Raw genomic sequence first — 27,477 nt, forward strand, 5'->3', positions numbered from 1 at the left:
TTAAAGGCCGCCCGGAACTCTTTCGAGGACGCCCCGCAGCCAGCCTCGGGAGGTCTGGCGCGCCCGCCACGCTTCAGGGAAGCGCCTAGGAGCGCTGGGTCCCGGGAGCTCCAGACAGTGCGGCGCACACGCACACTCAAGTCTCAGCAGTCGGTCACTCCACCACTCCGGCTGCCGGGGACCATCCCACCCCTCCGGCTGCTCGCTCCTCCCCATGACCCCAGGGCACCGCCATCTCCAGCCCCAGCCGCCTCGAGGCTCACTCCGCATGCAGGTCTGCGAAGTCCCGCTCCGCGCTACAGCGCCGCGGGAGCTGCGCTCTCACCAAGCCCCAGACGGCTGCAGGAGCCCGGGCAGCCTCGGGTTTGGCGGCACCATGAATGGCTCGGGTGGCCCGGGGGCCGAGGACACGAGCGAGGCGGGCGGCGGGGGCAGCTGGCAGCCCGAGGCGGTCATCGTGTCCATGTTATTTGCGCTCATCTTCCTCTTGGGCACCGTGGGCAACGCACTGGTTCTGGCTGTGCTGCTGCGCGGCGGCCAGGCGGTCAGCACCACCAACCTGTTCATCCTCAACCCGGGCGTGGCCGACCTGTGTTTCATCGTGTGCTGCGTGCCCTTCCAGGCCACCATCTACACCCTGGACGGTTGGGTGTTTGGCTCGCTGCTCTGCAAGGCCGTGCACTTCTTCATCTTCCTCACCATGCACGCCAGCAGCTTCACGCTGGCCGCCGTCTCCCTGGACAGGTGAGCGAGTGCCCTGGCGACCCAGAGGGTCGGGCACCGGGGATGGGATGGCTGGAGAAGGGGGCAGGACTCGAGGGTCAAGGAGGGGCTCGCAGAGAGTAGAAAAAGACACTAAGAAGGCAAAGGGACTGGGAGAGAGTGAAAGACAAGCGCGCATCGAGGAGAAAGGGGAATAAGAATGGGGGACCGCGGTGTCCCTCCGTTAGGTGCGTCCTCGGGGCTGCAGGCTAGAGACCTCAGCTCTCCAGCGCCGCCGGCGCCTGACAAAGCGCAGCGTTTCCGGGTACAGAGCGTTTTCGCGTGCTTGGTCTCGCTTGAGCTCAATGTCCCTGTGATGCTGAGATGGGAGGGATTACTGTGCCCAATTTACAGACGAGATCGAGTTCCTAAGTGACTTGCTCAGAGTCGCCCATACAGTAATCGTGTGCATGAAGCCAACAGTCTGTCTCTTGGTGTCAAACTCAGGCGCCTCTACTTCGCTCGCCTCGAAGCCCGTTTGGTCGGCTCAGTCGACTCTGGTCCGGACTGAGGAATTTGGGTCCTATGCTTGGGCCCACGCCAAAGTCCGAGCAAGCACGCCCGAGAGTCTCTAGCTCGCTCCCACCCCACTCTGCGCCCCACCTCCAGGCCCGGGGTCAAGGACAGGGAAAGGAGCGCGCCCGAGGGTCCACCTACCCCCTCCCTCGCCCCCCAGCTGGCGCTTGGAAGGACACCTGGATGATTCCTGGAGAGGAAATCCGGGTCTGACTCCGGTATCTCCCCGGCCCCCTCCTCCCCTACGTCCTCCCAATCTCCACTGGACAAGCAGAGGGTGAGGCCACATTCCCCATATACCTCCCAGTTCCGCTCAGAGCGGAGTATGTCGGTTCCGAGAGCGCTGGTGGGACCGGTAGAAGGTTGGTTGCTCTAAGGAATTCCCTCGCGGTACCTTGCCTGACGTGCCTACAGGCTGTCTGCTGGCGCCTCAAGGCGCCTGGGTCCTACCTCTCCAGGCACCATCACTGGTGGGTAATCACAGCCTCCTGGAGCCTCAAAGCCGGTTCAACCTGCGGGGTGCCCTCCCAGCTGGAGTCTGACTATGGTCGTTGCCCCGGGAAGAGCAGATGAGTGACCTATACGCGCGCTTTTCCCGCTGTCGGGTCCCGCTCCACATCTAGACGCGGCTGAGAGTGTCCGGGATGCGCTGGGTCGCCCTCCGGGAGCGTGCGGTATGACCGTGCGCTAGGGACCTTTCTCGAGAGCAGGTATGGGGCTCAAGTTGCATGGGTCCGGCCCTGCCCCGGCGAATCCGCCCACTTAACCGACGTCTCCCTTCCTGGCCTGAACCGCAGGTATCTGGCCATCCGCTATCCGCTGCACTCCGCGAGCTGCGCACACCTCGCAACGCGCTGGCGGCCATCGGGCTCATCTGGGGGTTGTCGCTGCTCTTCTCCGGGCCCTACCTGAGTTACTACCGCCAGTCGCGGTTGGCCAACCTGACCGTGTGCCACCCGGCGTGGAGCGCGCCTCGCCGCCGCGCCATGGACCTCTGCACCTTTGTCTTCAGCTACCTGCTGCCGGTGCTGGGGCTCGGGCTGACCTACGCGCGCACCCTGCACTACCTGTGGTGCGCCGTCGATCCAGTGACCGCCGGCTCAGGCGCCCGGCGCGCCAAGCGCAAGGTGACGCGCATGATCATCATCTTGGCCGCGCTCTTCTGCCTCTGTTGGAGGCCTCACCACGCGCTTATCCTCTGCGTGTGGTTCCGCCGGTTCCCACTTACGCGCGCCACGTACGCGCTGCGCATCCTCCCGCACCTGGTCTCCTACGCCAACTGATGCGTCAACCCCATCGTCTACGCGCTGGTCTCCAAGCACTTCCGCAAGGGCTTCGGCAGGATCTGCGCCGGCCTGCTGCGCCGCGCCCCGCGCAGAGCCTCGGGCCGGGTGATTGTCGCGGTGCAGGGCAACCACAGCGGCAGCGTGCTGGAGCGCCAGTCCACCGACTTGACGCAAGTGAGCGAGGCGGCCGGGCCCTCCGCCTCTGCGCCGGTGCCTCTCAGCGGCCCAGCCTCGAGGCCGGTCCCTGGCCCGTCCTGGCGGGACCAGAAGGCCCCCAACGGCATTCTGACAGTTAATGTGACCTGAGAGCACTTGGGGGTACGCTTGAGTGTTAAAGGATTGGAGTCAGAGGTTGGGGGATCGTGGAGGGAGTTTCATCTGTTAATAAAACGTGCAAACCATTTCACATGCAGTAACGCGCTGTCTCCGCATCTCGCATCTCGTAGCCGTGAGGCTCTGTGTAAGAAGCCTCTGGGACTTCACAGGGGAGCGCTGGATGAAAGGGTGCAGAGTGCTATGCTGAGCTACAGGGAACGAGTGTAGAGCGCACCGAAGGCAGCGGAGGTAAATTCCGCCTAGAAATCTCTGAGACTGGGGAGCGCGGCACAACTGAAGGCTCTTTGCAGGTGGCCATCCGGAGGCACCACGTGTATACAGATCAGCGAACCAGCAGCCACCAATGCGTGCGACAAAGGCAGGCAGAGTGTTTAAGCGCGCTTGATAAATCCAGTCGATGACAGATGCAGACGCTACATGTGTTCCTAGTAGTGTTCGTGGGCCGGAGTGTGGCTGGTCCTTGCCTGCTCCCAGCTCCCTGGGGCCCTTTCAAGTCTCAGCAGCCGGATCAGTGCCTGGCCATTTTCAGTCTTGGAGTTTCCTTCCCTCCATGCACCTGTCCCAGATCAGGTCTCCAATAGCTTGGTTTCTCCTCTGGGCCAGGAAAGTAGCCCCTCACCTGCTGGTCCTGCTCCAGGGCACCAGCAGCAGTTCTAAGGCATTGCTGGTCTGGGGCAGGCTGAGAATCCAGTGAGGGAACCAGAATGCCCCAGGGCTTTGCTCTTGAGCTAGCCTTTACCTTTCTCCCGGTTTGCCCCACTCCTGGAGTTCTTGAGCCAAGGCTTTTTACATGAAATCCGTTCAGTGTTTAAGGAGAGGCAGGAAAACCCTCAAGGATGTGCCCATCACACGTCATCAAGTGCAGGGCACTGTGGCAAGGGTTTGGGTATTTAGCCAGGCAGTCTCCGCTAAGGGGAAACGCAGAGGAGGCCTGCGGCATCTGCTTGGATTGGAGGGACTGAGTCAGAGAAAGATGGGGGTCCCATGCTTGCCTGGTCCGCTTGGCAGGCCTTGAAAGCAGCAACGGGTTCCAGGTGGTGGAAACGGCGCAGGACTTAGAAGCCTAGGCAGGTGCAGCGTGGGTGGGGCTGGGTTCTGGGCTTTGTCTTTGGGTATTTGCGGAACCTAGGGTGGGAGTGCCAAGTCCAAGGCTCCAGGGTCCTTGCACAGAACAGGTGCTTCCAACCAACTGACAAGCAGCCCAGAGAAGTAACTGATATAGAGGCTGAAAGCCCCTCCATGCAGCCCCTGATGATGGCCCTGTGGCTCCTGCTCCATCTCTCCTTGCTCAGGCTCAGCACCACCCAGCCCTTAGTCCAGAGGCGTGGCGCTTCATGGGTTGGTAGGTGGAGGGCAGAAGGTCATGAGCTTTGGGATTTGGGCCCCAAGGCACCCAGATGACCTGGACCTCCATCCCTTAGCCGGGCCATCCTTTTTCAACTTCAACTCGCCAGAGGAGGTTCAGGAAAGCAGACAGATTCCGAACAACGGGAGCACACCCCTGCTTGTGGACGTACAAGTGTTTGTATCAACCGTGTTTAATGTGGTAAGTCTGTCATGCCGTGGGAGGGCGCAGGTCCCAAGTGCTGAGCTGGGATGGGACAGGACTCAGCCCCAGCGAATACTGGGGTCTCCTGCGTTCTGTTGTGTAGCGCCCACCCCCAACGTGACGCGCTGCCCCCCCCCCCAGGACATCTTGCGGTACACAGTGTCTTCCAAGCTGCTGCTTCAGCTGGTGAGTGGTGGTCACCCACGGGGTGGGGGTGGCCCAGCTCAGACGTACCGGCCTTCATCAACCTGCCAAACCAAGAGGCACGGATACGCAGACAGCGGGAGTCTTAGTGGGGTTCCTGTGTTCCTAGTTCTGGCTCGACACTCGCCTGGCCTGGAACGCAAGTGAGCACCGGCAGCGTGGGGTCACACTGTCCTGGGACTCACTCTGGACACCAGGATTCACTATCCAGGAGGCGTAAGTGAGGCGGCAGTTCTTGTTCCAGGAACCCACCACGCATATCCCTCTCTCCTCCTCATCTAGAGCTCCAAAACCCCCTTAGTGAATATTCCCTTCCTGGTGGCCCTGCCAGACCACTGGTGCACCTCCACTGCCCTGCTTTCTCCTCCTGGAACCCGGCTGGCAGCAGATGGCAGCTGAGCGTATGCCGGGGTCTCCCCCCACTCCCGAGAAGAGGCTGGGCCCCTGGCTGTGGTACATTTCTTCTCCCCCCACCCCGCCCCACAGGCTCTGGGTCGACTGGCAGGAGCAAAGCCCGAGGGCCCGAGTGGACCAGGACGGCCATGTTGAGCTCTACCTGGCCCTCACCACAGAGACCACCTGTGACTTTGACCTCCTCCACTTCCCCAGGGACCAGAGCGACTGCAGCCTCAGCTTCTTTGCTTTTAGCAACACTGGTGCTGACGGGACAGGAGGTGGGGGGTGAGGGGAGAGGGGAGGGGAAGCCTCTGCCTCCAGCAAATGTCCGACATGGGGTAGCAGGCTGTGTTCACACCAGCCTACCCCCAGGCTTAGGGGAGCTGAACAGATCCTGGGGCAGAACATGCGTCTCATCCTGCACCTCCCACTCAAATAGCAGCCCCATCTCCTAGTTCTCCCCTGCTCTTGGCTGTAGCCCCACTTCAGTTTTCTCTCCTCCCCCTCAACAGCCAGGGCCAAACTGCAGTGGCTGGGCCACTGGTCTCAAGCCCAGAGGCTCAGGTTGCTGCAGCCTTATCCCTGGAAACATCCTGAAGGTGTAGCCACCCAGTAAATATCCCACAGAGCCATCCGGTGATGTCCAACTTGGCAGAGAAGTCCCACCCTTCCCTATATCCCTCCGCTCCATCCCTCCCCTCTGGGAAATACCACAGCTGCCGCCCCACGAATCCTAATATTTCAGGTGTGAGATATATTGGTGGACGAGTCTGTGACCACTCCCCACTCCCCCATGAAGTGGTGCAAAGTGCATTTATTTTTACAATGAAAATTCATCTATGAATCTGATAAGGCCCTTCCTCTAACTGGAGAAAACTTGGGGTGTTGCAAAATAAGGTGTGGAAAGCCCTTGTAAGGACCAGTTTTGCCTCCAAGTCTGCCCCCCAGCAGGCATCAGAAGTCTCCATCATCCTTGGGGCTCCAGCTTGTTCCTATCCCTACTCCCAAGAGAGATTTGGGGGCAGGGTTTTCTCTTTCCTAGTTCACCGTTCTCACCCCACCGCTTCCAGTGAACGAGTTGGAGTTCCGGGCCCACGTGGTGAATGAGATTGTGAGTATCAAGAGGGACTATGTAGTCCAGGATCTGAAAATCCAAGTCCCACCCAAGCAGCTGGTGCCTTGCTTCCAGGTGACGGTGAGTTGCGAAGTGGCTGACAGAGGGCTGATGGGGGCGTCGAGGATGCAGAGCCAGAGGCCATGACATCCCCTTTCTACTGCCCACGCCCTGCACATCCCCCCAGAAAGCCCCAACTTTCTTCCTTCCAGGTGCGCCTGCAGAACACAGCCCTAAAGGCCGTCATAGCTCTGGTGGTACCTGGGGAGGCGCTGCTGTTGGCTGACATGTGCGGGGGGCTGCTGCCCCTCCGGGCCACTGAGCGCATTGCCTACAAAGTGACACTGCTGCTGGGCTACTTTGTCTTCTACTCCTCCCTGGTGCAGACCCTGCCCAGCTCCTCCTCCTGCAACCCACTGCTCAGTAAGCCCTGCACCTCTCCTTGCCCTGGGCAGGACCACCATGCGCCTGGCGTGCCTCATTTGTCCACACCTGCTGTTGCTCGAGCCAGGGTGCCTCTGCTCAGCTCCCTGGGCACTCGAGGCACAAGCCTGGCCCCTGACCTTGCCCCCCCTCCCTCCTCCAGTTTACTACTTCGCTGTCCTGCTGCTGCTGCTCTTCATCAGCACCATGGAGACTGTGCTGTTGGCCGCGCTGCTGGCCCGGGACAACCTCAGGGCCAGGAGCAGACCCAGCCCAACCCCAAGAGATGAGCAGCGAGATCATGGGAACCCAGGGCCTAATCCTGAAGGTGGGCAAGGCTGGAGTCCCTTCCTAGGAGGTTCATGAGGAATGAGGCTGGGAGCAGGTCTGACAAGGGCAGAGCTGGCAGGCTGCACACCTAGAGCTGGGGCTGGGGGTCAGGGGTCACTAGGCTGTTTAGAGGCTCCTTGCATTTACTCTGCTGGCTCTGCTGTCCCTGGGCTCCACCACGTCTGCCCTTGGAAGAAGCCGGTCTGGAGCAGGGAGCAAGGTCGGCTTCCCTAAAGACTTGAGTGACTTCAAACTCCCAGCGATAACCCTATGCCTTGCAGAGCCTCTCTATGAGGGTGTTTCTTTAACTGAAGATGGCATAGAATGGGCCAGACCCATATACTCATTAGTTGTTAATATAAGGGAGGGAGAAATACAGGCTGACACCCCCTGGGGTTCACCCTTCTGCTCTGGGAGAACGTGGTGGGTGAGCCCTGAAGTACAGTGCCTTTTCCTACATCTCCCCACACAGAAGCCCCCAGAGGAGTAAAGGGGTCAAGAAGGAGCCGGGCTGAAGCGGCTGACGACATCTTCTTCTTGGTGTATGTGGCGGCAGTGGTGTGCTGCCACTTCATCTTTGCTGGATTCTGGATGTGGGTACCATGCAAGTCTGCCCCACCCCCTGGCGAGTCTGCACCCCATGGCGGGCAGCCCAGGCTGTAACAGGGCAGGGTCCGGGGCTGCAGGCCTGGGAGAGGGCCATGACAGGGTCTCTGGCGAGAAGGAGGAGGAAAGTCGACTCTCTTCCCTAAGCCTGGAGGATCTCAGGCCACCCTGAGCTCTCCCTTCCGTTAGCATGCAAGCAAAGAGTGTGAAATAATCGCCTACAAGCAAGTGCACCTCAAGGGTCTGTCTTCATTGAGCTCAGCTGTTCACTGTTGTCCAAGTAGGTGGGGCCCCACCATGTGCCTGACCCCCACTCTGTTCCTGAACTTCTCTCCATGTCCACCAGTCACCCAGCACCCCTGCCTCCCCCCGCCTAATTGCTCCTTCTGCAACCACTGCTGCTGTGTGGCCCTGGGCCTGGAGGCACTGGGGACCAGAGACAGGGGCCTGAGAGGCTGCAAAGGGTGGTCAGAACTCCTGTGAATTCTGTCTGCAGTGTGCTGGACCCCAGAGGGCATGGAGAGAGCACTCCTGCTCCAGCCACCTAGGGGCCGCCGGGACAAGGGGGAAAGGATATCCCTAGACCTCAGGATTGTGGGCAATGGGGATGCGTTTGCGCACTAAATCCAAGAAAGTGGGTCAGTCCTGCTTGCTTTTGCTCCAGGCCCTCTGGCTGCGACGTGGCCTGCTCCTCTGACACTACCCACATGTCTGGGCTGAACGGGGAGTTCTCCATCCCCAGCTCTGAACTGGGGTTGTTCTGCCTCCTGCTCTTGTACACACAAGGCAGCTGTGGGCACAGGCCTTTGTCTTCCTTCTCTGTCGTTTCCTGTCTGGAAGCCATCAAGGGCCCCTGCAGGGTGTGGTCAGGGTCACAAACCCAAGGTGTGAAGGAACCCCAGTGTTCCCAGAAGGTGCTGGTTTGGTGCGGACCATGGGCTGCGGGAAGAAGCGCAAACTGGGACTCAAGGGCTCAGCGACAGAGCTCCTGGCTGGGAGGATGAAGAAAGGTCCTTGCCTCAAAGGATGTCAAACTCAATGGGCCTAGAGGCAAGTTAACACTGGTTTATCTGTCCAATAACATGGCTGGTCTGGTGGAACCAGGCAGGGACAGCAGCAGGCTCAGGCGGAGGTGTCAAAGAGGCGATCGATCATGTCGCCCACCTGTTCCACACGGTATTTGATGTACTTCTCCGGGTTCTTGGTGAAGGGGATGCTGCCGTACCTGACCAGACACCGAGGTCAGTGGGGAAGGCCTAGCCTCTCCCCAGCTCCGCCTCAGTCTAAGGCCCTCCTGATGGGGTGCCCCTCAGTGATGATCCTGTCTGGCCCCACACCAAAGCCCAGGGCACTGGATCTGCCATCCAAATCCACCCCCTCTCTTGAAGAAGAGAAGAGCACAGAGGCCTAGCTAGAGATGTGGGGAGCACAGGGCCGGAAGGCGGAGACAGAGAGCTCACCTGTGCAGAAAGGCTCCATAGGTCTCCTTCACAATGTTTTTCTGAGCTTGGCGAATCTTGTCCCTCTGCTCTGTGTCTGGAATAGCCCAAGCCTTCTGGATCTTGCACAACTCTTCAAGGCCATCATTGAAGCCCTGACCACCAAAAAGGTGGAAATAGAAGTGACCCAGAGACAAACACTTTGGGTCTGTGTTGCTACAACAGCAACAGCAAGCAGTGGAGAGGAGAGGATCCTGACTCACCTTAAAACGCTCCTTGATCATCTGTCGCTCCTTGTCCCGGAGCTAGGGGCCAGGAGAGATGGCAGAGAAAGTGTTTCTCAGAGCAGAACCGCCCTGCCCCTGCTTCCTTCCCAAACACCTGAGTCCAGCCCTCTCTCCTGCTGCCCTGGTGGCCACAGGCATCCTTTGCTCTCTTATCCCAGTTGGACACTTGTCTGTTTTTTCCCAGAGACACTACAGAAAGTACCACACCTGCTAGACACCCCTTCCCAGCCCAGGCCTTCAGCCCACCTTGACTCCTGGTTGGAATACAGGTAGATTCTTCTCAGTGATGTAGTCAGTCACCTTTAACCAACTGCCAGGTGAGAGAGAAGCAGAGGGCAGAAGAGGGACAGCCTCAGGTAGCTGCTTCTTCCGTGGGGTGGGTTTGTTTTGTTTTCTAAATCTCTTGATCTACTGGGGGGGTGGGGAGGGCAGGAATCGATCTGCGTCACAACTAAGCAAAAGACAACTGAGAGTTTGCCTTGGGAATAGAAAATGTTCAAGCTGCTCGCTTTTAAAATTAACAGGAAATTAAACAGGAAACAGAGCAGTCAATAAATTGAACAAATACTATCAACTACACTTCACATCAATATCACAGCAAATTAAGATGGAGAAGCAGATGCGGAGGGCAGATAAATAGGAAGGAAGAGGGAGACCACTCATGGGGAAGAAACACACAAAAGGAGAGAGAGATGCAGAAACCCAAGAGAAAGGAGGACTAGAGAAGCCAAGAGCACTGCAGAGCAAGGCTCAGCCAACTGCACGTGCTCTTGCAACCCTGCTCCTCACTTAGGCTAAACATCACCCACATCTTTGACAGTCAGCTCTTCAGCTATTCTTAGCCTTCACCCTTCGCAAACTACCCTCCAAAGAGGCTGGCACAGCGTGCCCCTAGGGAGCAGGCAGTAGTAGGGGAGAGGGCTTTCCTCTCCACCCCATGAATGTGATTAAAAACAAGTGGAGGATTGGGGTCCACAGGGAAGCAGTTCCCCATTACTGACCCCACTCTGACTGGGCCCAGGGTCCTGTGGCTCTCAGAAGGAAAAGTGAGTGGTGGGTACAGGGGTGGGGGTGAGGGGGAGGGGGAGGGCCCAGCCTCTCACCTGCGCTGGTAGGTCTGGATCTGCTGCTCAATGTGCTCCCGGTAGGAGCGCTCGGCAGTCTTCTGGGTCACAGCCACCAGCTGGATCAGCTCAGACCTGGGATGGGGTAGGGGAGAGAGTAGAGGAGGATGGAATTGGCTCCCAGGGCCCAAAGGCTGCCAGCCTCTGCAGCAACACCAGTGGGGCCTGCCTCACACCTCCCTGGATCCTGAGACTGCAGAGGGTAGAATACCACATTCCCCACTGGGACACGCAGAGGGCACAGCCAGCCCCGGGAGGGCAGCTGAGAGCCTCAGACCAGCATCTGCAGCCACTTACTTCTCCAGGGCCTTGAGGATGTAATTGTAGTTGTTGTGCAGGAAGATGGCGCTCAGAGCAGGGTCCTCATACACCTTGGACTTGCTCAGCAAGTTCAACTGCAGGTTGCCCAGTACTTTACCTGCACAGGGAAGGATGTGGCCACACCCACCAGGGCAGTCTGACCAGACAACCCAATCCTGGGGCGCACAAACCAACTCATACTCCTCGCTCCTTGTCCCTCCCCGACTCCAGACTCCACAAGCCTCAGGAGCCCTTTGCCCAGCCCCCCTCAGCCCTTGAACTAAAGGTTAGATTGCAATTCCAAAGGTGGTGGTGGTGGTGGGGGCTCAGGAGCAGAACCTGGGAACAGCAGGAGAGCACAAAAAGGAGAAGGAAGGGAAAAGACAGGGAATAGGGGCACTGGTCTAGAGAACACTCACAGATATAGGTGCTTAGGAGGCGCTTGCTGAACTCGGAGCTGTAGCTGGTGGCTGAAGAACTGGTCTCTGTGAGAGGAGAAGTCCTGTTATTGCAGCGGTGGCAGAGCCAAGACCCTCTCTGGCCTTCCCTCAGCCCAGGGAGCAACTGAGGAAACCCTGGGAGGAGCCCAAGCCTTCCTCTGGCACAAGGGACACAGAGGCACTCAGGGCAGAGCTGGGTGTCTGCGGAGCGATAGGGCTCCCGCCCACTGCAGGGAGCAGTCCCTTGGACTCTCTCTAGAACCCAGGACAAGCCCTTTGGTGCTGATGAGTGGCATGGTTAATGAGCTGGCCCATGATCAGCAGGAAGACTGGCAGGACAGGAGTGGGACACCCCCTGCCCTCCAGCCCCTGACGCCTGACCCATGCTGGGTAGTATCCACAAGTACCTACCTACCCCATTTGTCAGCAGAAGAGGCTTAGAATGTGCTCCCCAGGCCTCTCTCCTCCCCCACTGCCCACCACCTCCTCTACCAGGCCCTTTTGAACAGAGGGGACTGCTGCCTACACAGAGCAGAAGGCCAAGGGGGAGGGAAGTGGATGGTAGAGGGAGAGGTTGGGCAGCTGCTGGGCTAGCCTAGAGGGTGGGCTCAGGGTGCTGGACACAGCAGGGTACTCCCTGGATAAGCTCAGAGACAGAAAGTGGTTGTGCAGGGAGCCGAGAGAGTTGGGAGCACCCCGAAGGAACCCATGTTCCCTCTGACCCCCACTCTCTAATAGGTCCTGAGTCTGTCCAGGTGCCTCTATCCCCAGGGAACCTCACCCACGGGGCTTCAGAGGGGGAGGATGGGGCTGCAGAGCCCTCTGCTTACCTCGGGGGTCTAAAGGAATATTGTATGTGTCCCCAAGAACTACGGAATGAAAGGCAGTGCGCAGAGAGGGGAGGGAGGGAGAGACAAAGAAAGGAGAAAGATGCAAAGTGCAAAAACAGGTTAGAAACAGCTAAGTCATCCGGAGTCAGGCAGACCACTCCCCTGACAGCAGAACACAGACAGCAGCACACACCAGGCTGGACCCACTGAAGACCAGGGAACACACAGGAAAGTGGAAATCTGGAGAACTGCAGGTCAGGGGCTGCCCCTTGTCTCCCTGCCCCCAAAACAAGGGAAGAAAGCAGGGTCCCTGGCCCCAACCAGCTGGGCTGGCCTCAGTGCTCGGAAATGAGCTCCTCCTACATGCCAATCTCCCGAGCTCCAGTCCCAGGGCATCATGCAGGGGGAAGACACCAGGCAGGCGCTGAGATGCCAGCCCACCAAAAGGGTTGGCTGTGTCAGACTAATTAGGAGGACAGGTGGACACAAGAGGAGGTGGAGAAATGCGGAAGGAGGGGTGGGGCGGGAAGGGCACCTTCGAACAAGCCAGTGCTCTCCAGAGTGAGGCCAGTTGGTCGAAGGAGCCAGTGGGGATGGATATTGGGTCAGGAAAGGCATGGTCAAACCCCGCTTTCCTGATGCTCAGCCCAACCAGCTCGGGGGTCTCGCCATAAGCCACCTCTCCATCCCACTCCACAGGGCTAGAGGAAATCTCCTCACCAGAGGTGACGAGTGCCCCCTGGGGGGCCTAACCCCATGTCTCCAGGAAAGAGGGAGGAGTGGGGCAGGGGGCCCACTGGAAGATGCCAAGTACCTTGGGAGGCCAGCATGGCGCCCGCTGTCTCCTGGAAGTCCAGGAGCTGCTGCAGGAAGAGGATGGCCTGTTTGGAGAGAAAATGGGTCCAGGAAGAACGTCAAGGGCAGGACCCAAAGGTCGATCACCTCCCACGATGCACCCCTTCTGACCCTTCCAGGGCACATGCAGGGCCAGGGGTCTGCCCAGCGAGAAGGGTAGCTGCAAACTTCATGTTTCACTCTCTGGCTTTGGCCTGCCGGGAAAGGCCCCATCTGCTGGAGACGCTAAGCACTTCACCATCCATCCTGCCATCAGCGCACTGCTGGGCACTGGCGGCTCCTCCCCTCCCCAAGCGACCTCAGGCAGCACCTACATTGCTTGTGAGTTCGTGCACAGTGCCATCCTTGGGCATGTTGTATTCCTTGTCCGGGTCATTCTGTGGAAAAAAGAGCCGGACTCCCTGAAACAGCTCCCAAGGAGACCCCAGCACCCCTCCCCCGCCGCCATTCAGCCTGCTCACAGCACCACCTCCTGGCAGACAGGTGTCAGGACGCCCCCTCAGGCACAAAGGTGAGCAAGACAGACATGACAGGAAAAGTGGGGCAGGAACTTCAAGCCTCAGGGGGCTGTGGAACCCCTGGGAAAGAAAGGGAGGCAAGTGGGAACTGACAGGAGACTAGCAGCACAGCCAGCTTCCGACCCGCCCCTCCTGGAGGCCTGCTCTCTGAAGGAGTTCCTGAGCCAGGTCACTGGTGGCCCTGCTCACAGCCCCATGGGCCAGCTGGTGACAGTGGAGGGAGGGAGAGCACCTTGATGTTGTCGGCGAAGTCCTCCAGCGCTTTCGCTCCAACGGTCTCCATGGAGGTGATGAGGCTGGGCAGCTTGTTCTTGGTGCTGGCGGCCGTGCCCTGCAGGAAGCACATGGCTGCACAGTGACCCAGAGCCCCAGCCACTGCCCTTGGCCACAAGCTGTGCGTGGAGCCCGGCTCCCTCCCAGCTGCTTCCCTGCCCCTCTCCTTCGCTGGGGAGAGGGGACTGACTCTTCTTTGCTCACCCTCTGAGCAGAGGTATGGGTGCAGAGAAAGGAGTTCTCGTGGGGAGGCCACCCCAGGCAGCAGGATTCCTCCTCCCCGTGTCCCTAAGGGCCTCCCCACCCACATACCTGGAGCACCTGGTCAAACTCAGGTTTGGTCTGCTTGAGGTGCCGCAGGATGGGGAAGACAGTGAGCACCGCAGAGAAGTCGTGTCGAACAATGGCCTTCCGGGCGGCCGACACGATGTTCTCTCCCTCGAGCATCAGCCCATCCAGTGCATCCTGAGAGAGTAGGGCAAGGAGACAGCTCAGGGAGGGGGCAGAGTAGTGAGAGCTGGTTCCGAGGGACAGTGAGGGCACCTGGAGGGAAGTGGGGGAAGCCAGCTCGCTGCAGCAAGGAGAGGGCCATGGGGAGGTATTGACCAGGACACCCCACCTGGGACAGATTCCCAGGGCGCAAGGTGGAGGAGGTGGCTGTAGTTGAGGGCTACGGACAACAGGCCTGGGCCAAACTCAGGCTTCTGCAGGGACAGCTCTTGCTGGGGGATCTGGTCAGGGCCCAGGGGCAGGACCTGTATCAGGGAGTCAAAGGTCTTTTTCTGATGGTGCTCAGGGATGACGTCCGTCAGCAGCTGGTACTCGCTCTGGGCCAGCTTGACAAAGGCACTGACGCAGTGAATGTAGGCATCGGTCTCCACGTCCAGCATGTCATCTCTCCCTGGGGGGACAGCAGTGCCCCTGAGCTGCTGGTGTGGGGGCAGCCAACCTCCCCACTGGGGGGCCATGGGTCTCCCAAGCTCCTGGCCTGTGGCCCAGACCGGTAGCAGATGGGGAGGAGGAACACTGTTCTGGCAGAAAGCTGAGAGGACTCCAGCAGGCCTGACTGGGTTCGAGGGGAAAGACAGGGGCTGAGTCCAGCCTTTGTCCTGGCTTCATTTTCAGCTCTGCCACAGACAGTATTTATGTCCCAGAGCATCAGGTACTAGAGGTGGGGGGAGAAGGATAAAAAGATATGGAAGGAAGATCCCTAAATTGACTTCCTGGATAGGGTAAGTCTGACCTCAGTACTGAGGATTCTGAATTGTCCTAGAAAGAAGGCAGTCACGGATGGGCAGGTGGCACTGCCCACCTCAAGGAGGCAAGCACCATAGTCATCCATATGAGAAAACGCTGGAACTCTAAAGGCAGTTACTAGCCCAGCCAGGACTTCCGGAATGAATAAGAAGGCAGTGGGCTACGGCCTACAAGGCTAGCTGGCATGGGGTCAAAATTTGAGAAGAGGCAACGTGAGCCCCAAAGAGGGAGGGCTCCTTGGTTGTCAGCTGCCCCGGTGGAGACCGGATCCCACTACTGGAGGCTGGGGCAGGAGTCTCTGGAGGCAACCTGGTCCTATGTGCCAAGGGATGGGCTCCGAGGAGTCAGAGCTTTGAAGCTGTTGCTGGAGTCAGGAGTTGGGACTCCCTGCCCTCCAGGGAGCTGCCTTCCCTCTCTGCCTGCCTCCTTCTCCCCTTGGCCCAGGCCCTGAGAGCCAGGAGTGCACTCCCATCTGGAGAAAGGCAAGGAGACCTAGTGCCCAAAAGAAAAGAGAGAGACCGGAGAGAAAGAGAGGCGAGCAGGCCTGGCCCGTCCTCAGAGCAGAGCAGCCCGGAGCAGGCCCTCCGGAGACTACTGGGAAGGCAGCAGTGGCTGCCCTCGGGCTGGGCTTCGGTACTCACCGGCCAGCGGCCCGTGCTTGTCGTTCAGGGCCTCGGACAGGTGCTTAACTCGGTAATCATGCTCGTGACCTAGCGAGACGTCGGCCGCACAAACACAAGCAGCGTTTATCCAGGGGCTGGGTGGGCTGCCCCTCGTGGGACTGGGAAGAAGCCCTCGATCTCCAGGAGCGGGGTGTGAGATGGGGTATAGGGCAGGGGCATTGGGGAGGGCTCTGAGCCCCTCTTCTGCCTCAGACCATTTTGGGAACAGCCATTTCAAGCCTGACTTGCAGTGCCCCCAACCTCCCTTGGGAGCTGGTTTCCCCAAGCCCAGAGGCCAAGAGAAAGCTGCGGGAGGAGCACGGAGGGTTCTGAAGAGCTTCCGGCAGCTGTGGAGAATCTGATGCTCGGCCCAGCGGGTTGACCCAAATCACCATAGTTGGGGAGAGACCCAGTTAGGGAAATGTCACTGCTGAGTGAATGGGATGGCCTTTTTTTGTCCCCCAGGGTCATTCTTTTGAAGGAGGGTCACGTCCACCAGGGCAGGGCCGTCCTTCCTCTGAGAGGAGGGAGGGATGTGGCCTATAGGCGGCCTATCCCCTTGTGACCCATACTCCTGTTTCTAAAGTTGGGGGTGGAAGGGAGTGGCCCGGAGGCCTAGCCTGGCTTGGTCCTGCCACTGCTGGTCTGAGCGTGAAAGGGCTGCCCATGATGAAGAACTTATTTGAGTTCAAACAGGAGACAAGGACAGAGACAGGGAGGGGAGGGAGTGGGAAGCCTCAGGGAGGGCAGAGCTGCCGTCAGCCAGACAGGACCAGGCGGAGGGCCATGAAACCCGTCCCTGCGCCAGCTGGAGCTGGTGGCCCCAGGGACTGCACTTCCCACCCCTGCTCCCTCGCAGGGTTTCTCCCGAGGCCCTCCTGGGGGGTGGAGGCTCTGCCCTGCCACGTGAGTGGACACACGGTGGAGGAGGAGGGAACAGGAGAAGAACACAGGGTGATTACCTTCCAGAGGAATGAGGTTAGAGCCCCCCTTTTTCCCATCTAGACCATGCTGGGAATACTGTTTCAGAAGGTTCTGAGCTTTACGGATCGTCCCTGTCACCAGAGCCACACAGAGAGGAGATAAGAAGACCTAGGAAATGAGTGAGAGAAAACAGCAGCGGCCCGCCACCTGCCCCCCAGGCCCCACACCCAGCCCCCAACAGTGAGCATGCCCCCCAGGACCATCTCCCCCAGCAGGCCCTTCCCCGGGACCATCAGAGACCCTGCAAACAAAGATGAAGGAAAGGACACATTTCATTCCTCAGATGGAGCTCCTGATTCTGCTAGCAACCCCTCACTGTTCTGGATCTGAGTTCATTTCAGGAAGTGCAGAGGGTGAAGATGAGATGGGCAAAGATCCACCAGGAGAAGCCAAAAATAAAAAATACTACTGAGTGGCATTTAAATCAGAATAGACAAGGCTCAGGATGGAGGAGCTAGTGACAAAGCTCTCATACCCAGAGGGCATGAGCAGGATGGCAGAGCCTGGGGAAACCATGAAGCCCGCAAGCCCTCTGCCCGGCTCCACACTCCAGGCAGAGTTCTCTGGGCATGCTCAGTGTTGGGACGTGGCCAAATGGCAGCAGTCAACGGAAAGCAGAACTGGGAGTTTGTGAGATGGTGAGATGGGACTGAGCTTCCTGGGAGAGCAGTGCCCTGGACGGACGGTGTGGAGACTCAGAGGCAGCCTGGCCCCACGCACCAAAGTTACTGAACCACCAAAGCAACTGGAAAAAACTCAAAAGCCAAGAAATCGTTAACAGAAGCCACCACACAGAGAGCGGAGGGAGGCAGTAGGAAAGGGTGCGTGCTCTTGGCACAGGGGAAAAAAACAACAGTTAATATCACAAGTGAAAACAATGAAAACAAAACATAGAGCCCATGGCCTCTGGGGTCAGCCACTCCTGTGGGAACAGACATCTTAGGGCAGAAAATGTGGGGAAATAAAACAGCACTGAAATAGACAGTACAGCTGCCTGGTTAACAACATGTATTGGGGGAGGGGAGCCACCCATGAGCGTAACCCTGGTCCCTCTTCCCCAGAGACCCCGTGTCCTCTCTCCCCGGCGTCTCTGAACACAGCAAGGCTGCTTGAGTCCTGGCAGCTCCCCAAAAGGCTGGGGGAGAAAGGGACAGGGTCTGGAGGGGCTCATTCCTTTCTCTTTGCACCACACCACAATTAGCTACTAATGACCAAGTTTGGGGGCTGGCTCAGCATCTGTCTCACTGTGTTCTCCCCCTCGGTGAGCGGCCTGCTAACGAGCGAATCAGATTCCTGCCCCACAACCGACCAGCAGCAGATGGGCCTGCCGGGCCTGCAGGAGCCCAGCCAGCACACTGGCATGGGTGTGGGTTGGAGACACTGATCCAGCAGCTGCCAAACGTATCAGGCGACCAATTACCATGGATGACACTGAGGTTGGTGTTCCATTACCCACTGAGGCCTCCCTGCTCCTCTCCTCAGAGACAGGAACTGATGTCCCGGGACCTGACTCCTAGTTCCTGGCATCAGTCCTGAGCCCAGCAGCTCCTGACAACTCTTGACATCCTACAGAAACCACAGGGACTCTTATAGGCAGAGTTTTCCTCTTGAGCTTAAAAGCCAAGGATGAATTAGGTCCACCGTGAGCCCCCTGAAATCAGACCACTCCCCCCAGGAAGGCCCTGTCCCTGCACAGCCAGCCAGCACTCTTGGGGCAGTGCAAATCGGGTCCTAGGCCCTCCAGTGGGCCCATCAGAGAAGAGACAGAGGAGAAGAGAGCACAGACCAGCAGAGGCCCAGGCAGCCTCGCGGCCTTCGGAGACAAACCCCTGCCCAAGCACAGAGGCACAGAGAGGGACCGACCTGCGTGCAGATAGCTGCACCCATGCAGGCCAGTTCAGTAGAGTCACTGCGGCAGGTTTTCTAGGGGGCGGCCAGGATATCCACCCTGGAGGGGAGAAGGCAGTGCACTTCCTGCTGGGCCCCCAGCTTCCCTAATGTTCTACTCACTTGTGCCCCTGAGGGCAGCCTCTGTTCTGCCATTTCTCCAAACACTAAACAAAGGCCTGAGGAGGAACAGGGCTCTTGTATAGTGTGAAGAGACACTTCACTCTGAGGGGCATGGGCAGGTAGGGAAAATGAAGAAATGAAGGGTGTAAGCTCTACACAAAGCGGTGGTCCTGGTGGGGGGGGCCCACAGGCCATGCCCGGGGCATGTGCCAGCAGCAGCAGTGGGCAGGGCTGGCTACAGTGGAAGCAGCCCCCAGCTTCACTGGCTTTCTCTCCCTGGTGCTGCCTGCAGCAGCCCCTCACCCTGGAACATCCCAGCCTCTCCTTGAGCCAAGGGCAACATCTCTTGGCAGCCAGACACAGTCAGGCTTACCAAGCTGCGGCTGACACACAGGGACACTGTTTACCTGGAGCACAGACTACAGGGTACATGATGATGGGGAGAAGGACAGACAGTGAGCTGTTCACCCAGGACACCAACAACCCACAGCCCAGCCTCTCCCTCCTCAACACCCCTCCCTCGACTATTCCATTGCAAGGCACTATCTTCGAATGCAGCCCGAAAGCCAGATTAAGTTCGTCAGAGAGGATGGTCTGGGATTATTTATTCCTTCCTGGATCGACTGTGAAAGTGTAAACTCTCCCCCATCCACTTCTCAGCTACGTGTCACTTTAAGCCAGCCTGGCTTTCTGGAAGGTGAAGGCTGCAGTGCCTGACCCTGTCCTATCCCTCGGTCTTTGGCTGCAGCAGCATGCCTGGCCTCCTGACAGGACGACAGAGGGAGGGGACAGGGGCCCAGCAAGTGCCTCTGCCCTGGCACCCCATCACCTGCCTCTCATATCATGTGACCCCCCATTCCAAAGACATTTATGTAACCCTCAGACTCCGCTGGGTAGAAGGAACAGCCTCACTCGATGGGGCCTCGGTGTGGGGTAGACACTTGCTTTCTGTCCCGTATACATACAGTCGGGATTACCATGAGCTCTGGAGGGGCTGACACTGCTAACCCCAGGGCGGCCAAAAGCAATCCAGGTCCCACGCAGCCTTCTGGCTGGTGCTTAACGGGCCAGGGTTGGGCTCACCTGGCCTCTTGACAGGCTTCTTGGTGGGCGTGTCTTTCCTCTTGTTGGGGATAGCAGGGGAGTAGGGAACCCCAGAGGAAGAACTGCTCTTCCGGAAATGCTCCTTCAGGCCCTTGATGGAGCGGTCCAGCTGGCTGGAGCGAATCTGGTAGTAGACATTCATGAAATCTGAGGGGAGACGGGGCGACAGAGGTGTGAGCCGGGGTCCCTGCCTCTGTCTCGCCACGGGAGCCTCTCTTTCCCCACTGGATGCAGCTCACAGGGCAGCAGAGGAGCTACTATTTCTACCGGCTAAGCCCTTCCTCGAATCTGCTCTGGCTCCTAGCTACCCATATGGCCTTGTCCCAAATCAGGCAAAGTCTTAAAAGGGAAAATATCCCCCAATAGAACTGATAATTAGTTGGAAGTTTTGAACGTAAAGTTTTTTAGATAAAAAATACAAAGTTAACATCCTCATTCAACTTGGTAAGGGGTCAAAAGATGTAAGTAATTTATAGGAGACAAAGAGACAACAAATGCCAGTGAAGGAAAAAACACACGAGGTTTAGCCACTAATGAAGTGCAAATTAAAAAAAAATGAGAGGGGGCCAGCTCCGTGGCTTAGCAGTTAAGTGTGTGTGCTCCGCTGCTGGCAGCCCGGGTTCGGACCCCAGGCGCACACCGATGCACCGCTTCTCCGGCCGTGCTGAGGCTGCGTCCCACATACAGCAACTAGAATGATGTGCAGCTATGACATACAACTGTCTACTGGGGCTTTGGGGGAAAAAAAATAAATAAGTTAAAAAAAATCTACTTAAAAAAAGAAATACTATTAAAAAAAAATGAGAGGATGGTAATAGCCCTATTAAATAGCTACAATAAATAAAATTAGTGAAGAACAAATAGCTGTGGCACTGTCAACAGGTCTGTTGATTGGCCCCATCTACCTGGAGAGGAACTCGCGACAGCAAGAAGGTTACAGATCTGTTCGGACACTTTGTTTTTTTTTTTTTTTTTTGGTGAGGAAGATCAGCCCTGAGCTAATATCCATGCCAATCCTTCTCTTTTTGCTGAGGGAGACCAGCCCTGGGCTAACATCCATGCCCATTTTCCTCCACATTATATGGGACGCCACCACAGCATGGCCTGACAAGCAGCGCATTGGTGCGCGCCTGGGATCTGAACCCGGGCTGCCAGCAGCAGAGCGCACGCACTTAACTGCTACGCCACGGGGCCGGCCCCTGTTCAGACACTTTTATGTGACAACTGCTCCTTTGAGAAATATCCCCAAAGAGCTCCCTAAATAAGAAAAGCAATCCATGCAAGTGTGCTCACTGCAGCACTATTTATCAATAGTGGAAAACTGGAAAGTCCAAAAATACAAACAAGTGAGGAAAAACATAGGGACACCATAATATATTTCAGCAGCTCCCAACAAATATGTCACAAGGAACCCCAATGTAAAGAATGGACCAAAGCACAGAGGCTCGGCTGAAGGGCACTGAGGGGTCTGGAGGCTGTCCTCTGGCCTCCCTCCTATCCTGAGGGAGCCCCTAAAAAACTTCCTGCTGAGACCTAGGCTCCCTCCAACACAGCTCATGGGCCACAGATGTGTTCGTGCGATTAATACACGGCGGCCCTGAGATCTGTCACCACACAGTTCTCGAGGGAAGGCAGGGATAATGGTAACGCGTACTGACAACTTGATATGTGTATACACCAACAAATTAACAAAAAGAAGAGTTTTGAGGGCTAAAAAGCTTAAAATTGAATACTCACTGGAGTTTTTATTTTCTAAAATTTTTGCTTAACTCAAGATTTTTTTTTTAAATCCTAGGATTGGCTAAAGAAATGATGGTACCACCACACCATGGAACATTATACAGCTGTTAAAAAGAATGAAGCAAATATACTTGTATTGATATGGAACAATCTCAAGGCATTTCACTAAGTTAAAAACCAAAAAACAAACAATTGTAGGACAGTGTTTAGTACGCTCCCTTCCATTTGGGAAGGAGAAGAGGATACACATGTATTTATATTCTCTCTCACACACTCTCTCTCTCTCACACACACACACACACACACACACACACAGTTGCATCTCACACATTCTCTCTCTCACACACACACACACACACACACAGTTTCATAAAGATTTTTTGGAAGCGGTATAATAAATAAACCTTAACAGTGCTCATATTTGGGTTATGATATTGTAGGCATCGGGGAAATGGGGAGATGGACTTTCACTTTTCACCTAAGGCTTTCTGTACTATTTGAAATTTTTATAACTAATCAAAAAAGGTAAAGAAACAGGAAAGTGAAGTATATAAAAAAAAGCTTAGGTTTGGCTAGATTCGTAATTTGATACATAAGCTATAGATTTATTGCTCATATTGCTTCCCATCAAATTTCTTCTTATTAAAAAAAAAAATCCAAGCAGATTAAAGAAATAAAGGGGAAAAACTCCCACTCCCTCTGGCCGGCCGCCCACATGGGCCCTGCCACCTGGGCCTCCTCACCTTGGTTGCGGCCATATTCCACTAGCCAGCGGGAGATTCGGATCACGTCTTGGAGCACACCCTCAGGCAGGTGCTCCAGGGGCACGTCCTCCTGGACCTCCAGCTCGTCCTCGCCACTGATCAGATCCAGGATGAGCACAGGGGAGACGACCTTACTGTGCCAGGTCATCAGGCTGCGGAACTCGGACTCCAGCGACTCCTTCCCCCGCTCAAACAGCAGCTTCTACATGGACAACGGAAGGAAGGAAGAGGGTCCGCTGCTGCTTCAGCATTCAGCTAGCCCTCGCCTTTTCCTCCGCTCTCCTCTGCCTGCCTGACTCTGGGCCTCAGCCCACCTCTGCTTTCACTTCCTTTAACCCAGAGAAGAAACCCCAGGAAGCCTTCCTTGATTATTTCCTTACCTCACCTTCTCTCAAAACATACGTGCAGAGGTGAAACCCAGGGTTTTACAAGACGTAGGTGCTTCATAAATATCAGCTGATTATTTTCTCACTGCACTATTAATTGTCCTCTTGTTAGAAAAGTGTTTACAAAAGAAAAAACAGACAAATAGGAAAAATTAAAAACTTTTGTGGGGGTCGGTCCCATGGTGTAGTGGTTAAGTTGGGCGCCCTCCGCTTCAGTGGCCCTGGTTCACGGGTTCGGATCCCAGGCATGGACCTACACACCGCTCAATAAGCCATGCTGCGGCAGCATCCCATACACAAAATAGAGGAAGATGGGCACAGATGTTAGCTCAGCGCCAATCTTTCTCAGAAAAAAGAGGAGGATTGGCAACGGATGTTAGCTCAGAGCTGATCTTCATCACCAAAAAAAAAAAAGAGAGAGAAAGACTGGGCAAGTCCCAGTGGCCTAGGGGTTAAGTTCGGCGCACTCCACTTAGGTGGCCTGGGTTCACGGGTTTGGATCCTGGGTGTGGACCTACACATGGCTCATCAAGCCATGCTGTGGCGGCAAGCCACATACATAAAATAGAGGAAGATTGGCACAGATGTTAGCTCAGGGCAATCATCCTCACCAAAAAAAAAAAGAAAGAAAGAAAAAAACAGGAAGATTGGCAATGGATGTTAGCTCAGGGTGAATCTTCCTCAGAGAGAGGAAGGAGTTGGAGTGTTTCTGCTTTAAATGAAAAAGTAAGCCCTCTGGGGTAAACCTGCAGTTTAATATCTTTTGTATTCTTCTCCATCCCACTCCTACACCCAAGTTCTAGCACAGAGCTCTTCACTCTGTGCTTCAAACTTGGCAGTGATCCTCAAGAACAAAGTTCTCCAGCCCCTGACATCCCAATCTCTGAGTCCAGGCTCTCCACCCATGGGCTGCAGTGTACTGGTTATACTGGTGTGTCCCCACTGGGTTACTGGTGTGCCAAGGTATTGATCCCTTCAGTCCTCTAGGCAATCAGGTGAGGCCTTGGGCAGCCAGAGACTACTGGCTGGTTCCCAGCTTACCCAGTGTGCCATACAAATATCCTCATTTCTGATGCAGACCACGATGGGAGAAAAGTTAGGAAGGACTGTTCTAAGTAAAAGCTTTCTGGGTGGGAGAAAAGCCAGTTTCCCATCTATGTTCCTCTGCCTACTCCCTCTTCTGGGCAAGACACACACCTTAGGGCTAGAACTGTGGTGCCATCAGGAAGGTGTGCCAGGTGACTGGGTCCACGTGGCCCTTCCTCTAATACTCCTCACCCTCTCGGATGTCTGCACTTCAGCTCCCACCACTTCTCCTGTCTGCATTCTCTCCTTTCCTCAATGCACTGAACAAACCTCACTTCCCAGCCTTCCTCCATCTTGCTCTGGTGACCTAATAATCCAAATACTTAAAGATAAAACACAAAAAAATCAAACATAAACACATGAATGCAGGTTCCTAGAGTAGTCAAGTTTATAGTGACAGAAAGTAGAATGATGGTTGCCAGGGGTTGGGGGGAGGGGAGAAAGGGGAGTTAGTGTTTAATGGGGGCAGAGGTTCAGTTTGGGACGATGAAGAGTTCTGCTTATGGATGGTAGTGATGGTTGTACAACAATGTGAATGTGCTTACTGCCACTGAACTGTACACTTAAAAATGGTTAAAATGGTAAATTTTATATTATGTATTTTTTTACCACAATAAAAAAACACAGGGGGCCGGCCTGGTGGCGCAGCGGTTAAGTGCGTGTGCTCTGCTGAGGCAGCGGCCTGAGGGTTCGCTGGTTCGGATCCTGGGCGCACACCCATGCACCACTCATCAAGCCATGCTGTGGCGGTGTCCCATATAAAGTAGAGGAAGATGGGCACGGATGTTAGCCCAGGGCCAATCTTCCTCAGCAATAAGAGGAGGATTGGCATCGGATGTTAGCACAGGGCTGGTCTTCCTCACCAAAAAAAAAAACCAAAAACAAAACACAAATACATTTATAAAAATCAAATGTTAAATTTATATCTTATATGTAATTTATAATTTAAATTATAAAAATGTAATAAAAATGTATATCTGTAATTCCTTGGGCAGAGGTCTTAACACCTACAGTATGTGTATTGTATTATATAGTTCTGTTTTTTTTTTTTTTGGAAAGATTCACCCTGAGCTAACATCTGTCGCCAATCTTCCTCTCTCTTTTTTTTCTCCTCCCCAAAGCCCCAGTGCATAGTTGTATACTCTAGTTGTAAGTCCCTCTAGTTCTTCTGTGTGAGCTGCCGCCACAGCATGGCTACTGACAGAGGAGCAGCGTGGTTCCGCACCTGGGAACCAAATCTGGGCCACCAAAGCGGAGCACGCCGAACTTTAACCACTAGGCCATCAGGGCTGACTCCATATAGTTCTGTTTATTCTACGATATTCTCCTTTAAGCTGGTTCAGTTTCCCTCATGAGACCAGGGCAGGGACTGGTGTTCCTAAACCTGTCACACCACTGTGCTGGCCCCTTACCACTTTGTTGAGCTCTGGGCTGTCTGGGCTGTTGTCCTGGAAATACTCCACAGCCTTCTGAATCTTGGCCATACTTCCCAGGTACTCTTCCAGCCTGCCTGTGGGGCTGGGAAGGAAAAGAGCTGTATCAGCCTGGGTGGATGGAAGATGAAGAGGAAAGACCACGGGAATGGTATTTAGAAGGGGAAGAAGAGAATTAACACAGGGGACTCCAGGCTCAAATATATTCTACCTCTCCCTTCTAAGGCCTAGGGTCGCTGGTCCAGGAGGCATTAGGAATGTGACCCTCTGGCCCTGGCTCACCCCTCCCTGATGATCTTCTCAGTGTCACTGGCCACATGGTAGTAACTGATGACATGGTCCAAGCAGGACAGAGTCTTCTCAACATTCTCCTGCAGTCGCTGCAGGTTTTCTGTCTGCTTGTGCACAGGGATGATGGAGTTCTCCAGCTTCATAAGGCGGCTCTCAAAGGACGACAGGATAGATACCTGTAGGGGGATGCACCGTGCTCTCAGGCCTCAGGGTGGCCCAGCACTGCTTCTGCTTTTTCTCTGGTTTTCTAGACAATAAGTTCCATGACAAAAGGGACAGGGTGTACCTGTTCACCATTGAGTCCCCAGCACCTACCATGTGCCTGGCACATAGGAGGTAGTCCAAGTAAATTGGTTGAAATTTGATTTGAAGGCAAGCTAAGCATTAAATTAACTCCTCCTAAGATAATCACCACAGGATGACTTCCCTTCCACGCTGTGAAGCCAAATCTCAATTTCTGTTCTCTCTGAAGCTTTCCTAGACTGAACAGGAAGTTGTTTCATACTGAGTAGCCTCGAATGCATTTCTGGTACTTTCAAAACTCTCTCTAAGGGTGAATTTCATTAAACAAGGACTTATGTTACTGCACAAAACTGGGGTCCTCCTACCCGATGCACATAAAAAAAGCCAACTATTATGGCATCAGCTTTTGGGAAAAGAAAAAAGCTTTATTGATGGATCGATCTGCAAGGAGACAAGAGGCGTACGTTCTCAGATCTTTCTCCTCCATCCAGGACTTGGGGCAAAATTTATGAGATGAAGAGCATGTGGTCTGAAGTGTGGAGATAGATGATTGGAGGTAAAGAGAAGTGAGGTAACTGATGATCTGTGCAAGCGTAGTCAAGCTTCACGGCTCTTCATAGGATGCATGTTCACAAAATGGTGGTGATAGTATGATCTGAGGGTGAGTTTTCAGCCCTTTGACATCAACAGGGTCACTTATTGGGCATTTGCGCAGGCCCAGTTGATGGGCTGGTGGTCTTAACCAGCCTGAACTGGACAAGGGGGAACTCTCAGTTCCTGAAAGACAACTCTTAATTACTCTGTTGATGAGATGGGGTCAGCTGAACTGGTCCTAGTAGGCCCGTGGTTACACAGGACTTTACGGTTGTGTTACTAAATACATATCCAAGTTTGTATCTACTCAATTTGTGCTTTTCCAGTCTCCTCTAGGAATAAGGAAGGAAACTCATATTTATTGCGTACCTACTGTATACCAGGTACCATGTAAGATGCATTCCCATGCATTCGTTTCTATGACCTTCATAGCTACATTGTCTCTATTTTAGCAGATGAGTTAACTGAGGCTCCGAGTCATCTGCCAGGAGCCACAGTAAGTGGAGAGGCGAGGACCAGATCCCAGGTCTGTCTCGTTCTACCCTTAAAGCCCTCTGGGGTGAAGGCTTAGTCTTCTCTGCCCTTAGTAATCTCAGAAGTGCTAACCCTGCTGTCCTACCGTCATTTGAATTGATGACACATGACCAGTAGCCAGCCCACCTAAGTCAGTCTCCCTGAATATCTGCGGAAGGAGAGAAGGAAGAATGGAGAACTTAGAAAGCAGAAAGTCCAGGCCAGCAGGGGCTGCAGCATCCTCAGTGAAGGGGCGGACAAAGGGGAAGGGAGCTGGGTAAGAGAGATGCCACACTGTTGCTAGAGAAACCCACACTTTACCACCACCACTCCCCAGGCCAGAACCCCCAGGCCTGATGTATCAGAACCACCGGATCGCAGGGCTCTCTTCCAGGGTATGGAGGCCTGTCTGCCCCTCCCACCTGAGGGGTTACTCACCATGTTCTTTGTGAGCTGGTCACTCTTCTCCAGGCTGTCTCGGATGAAGGACAGTGTCTCCTCCTCCTGGGGGAAGCGGACGGGAGGACATCACCAGAAGCCTGAGGCTAAAGGAGATCACCGCGTCCGGGCCCCACAGCCTCGCCCCCAACCCCATCTCCTCGCAGGGAGCGCCCCCTCCCACCACCGCCTCCTCCCTGAGTAGATGCCCGAGGCCCAGATCTCGGCTCTTCCCTCTCCTCTTCTTCCGCCTCCCCAGCCCCAGTCCCACCTGCTTCAGTTTGTCCTCTATTTCTCGGCGACGGGCGGACGCCTCCTGCGGGGGGATCATCGCTTCGACCCTGCGGCTCCCACTCCCCAGTACCTTGTCTTAGTGTGCCCTCT

The 27,477-nt window shown here is 55.6% G+C and overlaps 3 protein-coding genes across 5 annotated transcripts; 2 read left to right on the forward strand and 1 right to left on the reverse strand.

The window, feature by feature from the left end:
* Positions 1–217: 217 nt before the first annotated feature.
* On the forward strand, positions 218–3,431 carry GALR2 (galanin receptor 2). Its single transcript, XM_058561694.1, is given in 3 exon segments — positions 218–744; positions 2,076–2,101; positions 2,104–3,431. Coding segments are annotated over 3 exon segments (1,269 nt in total). The 5' UTR covers positions 218–268; the 3' UTR covers positions 2,871–3,431.
* Positions 3,432–4,089: 658 nt separating this feature from the next.
* Positions 4,090–7,591, forward strand: ZACN (zinc activated ion channel). The gene is made up of 9 exons (XM_058561695.1): positions 4,090–4,242; positions 4,322–4,446; positions 4,591–4,635; positions 4,763–4,869; positions 5,140–5,309; positions 6,120–6,244; positions 6,376–6,586; positions 6,750–6,914; positions 7,389–7,591. Exons 1-9 carry the CDS (start codon positions 4,140–4,142, stop codon positions 7,577–7,579), a joined length of 1,242 nt encoding a protein of 413 aa, XP_058417678.1. The 5' UTR covers positions 4,090–4,139; the 3' UTR covers positions 7,580–7,591.
* Positions 7,562–27,477, reverse strand: EXOC7 (exocyst complex component 7). Of its 3 annotated transcripts, XM_058561691.1 has the most exons (20): positions 27,365–27,477; positions 27,094–27,159; positions 25,297–25,481; positions 24,994–25,099; positions 22,089–22,311; positions 19,585–19,752; positions 16,470–16,562; positions 15,487–15,555; positions 14,344–14,489; positions 13,901–14,053; positions 13,548–13,646; positions 13,112–13,174; positions 12,757–12,823; positions 11,092–11,157; positions 10,670–10,790; positions 10,352–10,447; positions 9,495–9,558; positions 9,225–9,266; positions 8,983–9,116; positions 7,562–8,747 (listed from the first exon to the last, which is right to left on the reverse strand). In XM_058561691.1, exons 1-20 carry the CDS (start codon positions 27,422–27,424, stop codon positions 8,645–8,647), a joined length of 2,124 nt encoding a protein of 707 aa, XP_058417674.1. In that variant the 5' UTR covers positions 27,425–27,477; the 3' UTR covers positions 7,562–8,644. The 3 variants fall into 3 exon arrangements, with proteins under 3 accessions (XP_058417674.1, XP_058417675.1, XP_058417676.1); XM_058561692.1 differs by lacking the exon at positions 16,470–16,562; XM_058561693.1 differs by lacking the exons at positions 15,487–15,555; positions 16,470–16,562.

Source organism: Diceros bicornis, chromosome 18 (assembly GCF_020826845.1).
Source record: "Diceros bicornis minor isolate mBicDic1 chromosome 18, mDicBic1.mat.cur, whole genome shotgun sequence".
NCBI classification, from domain to species: domain Eukaryota; kingdom Metazoa; phylum Chordata; class Mammalia; order Perissodactyla; family Rhinocerotidae; genus Diceros; species Diceros bicornis.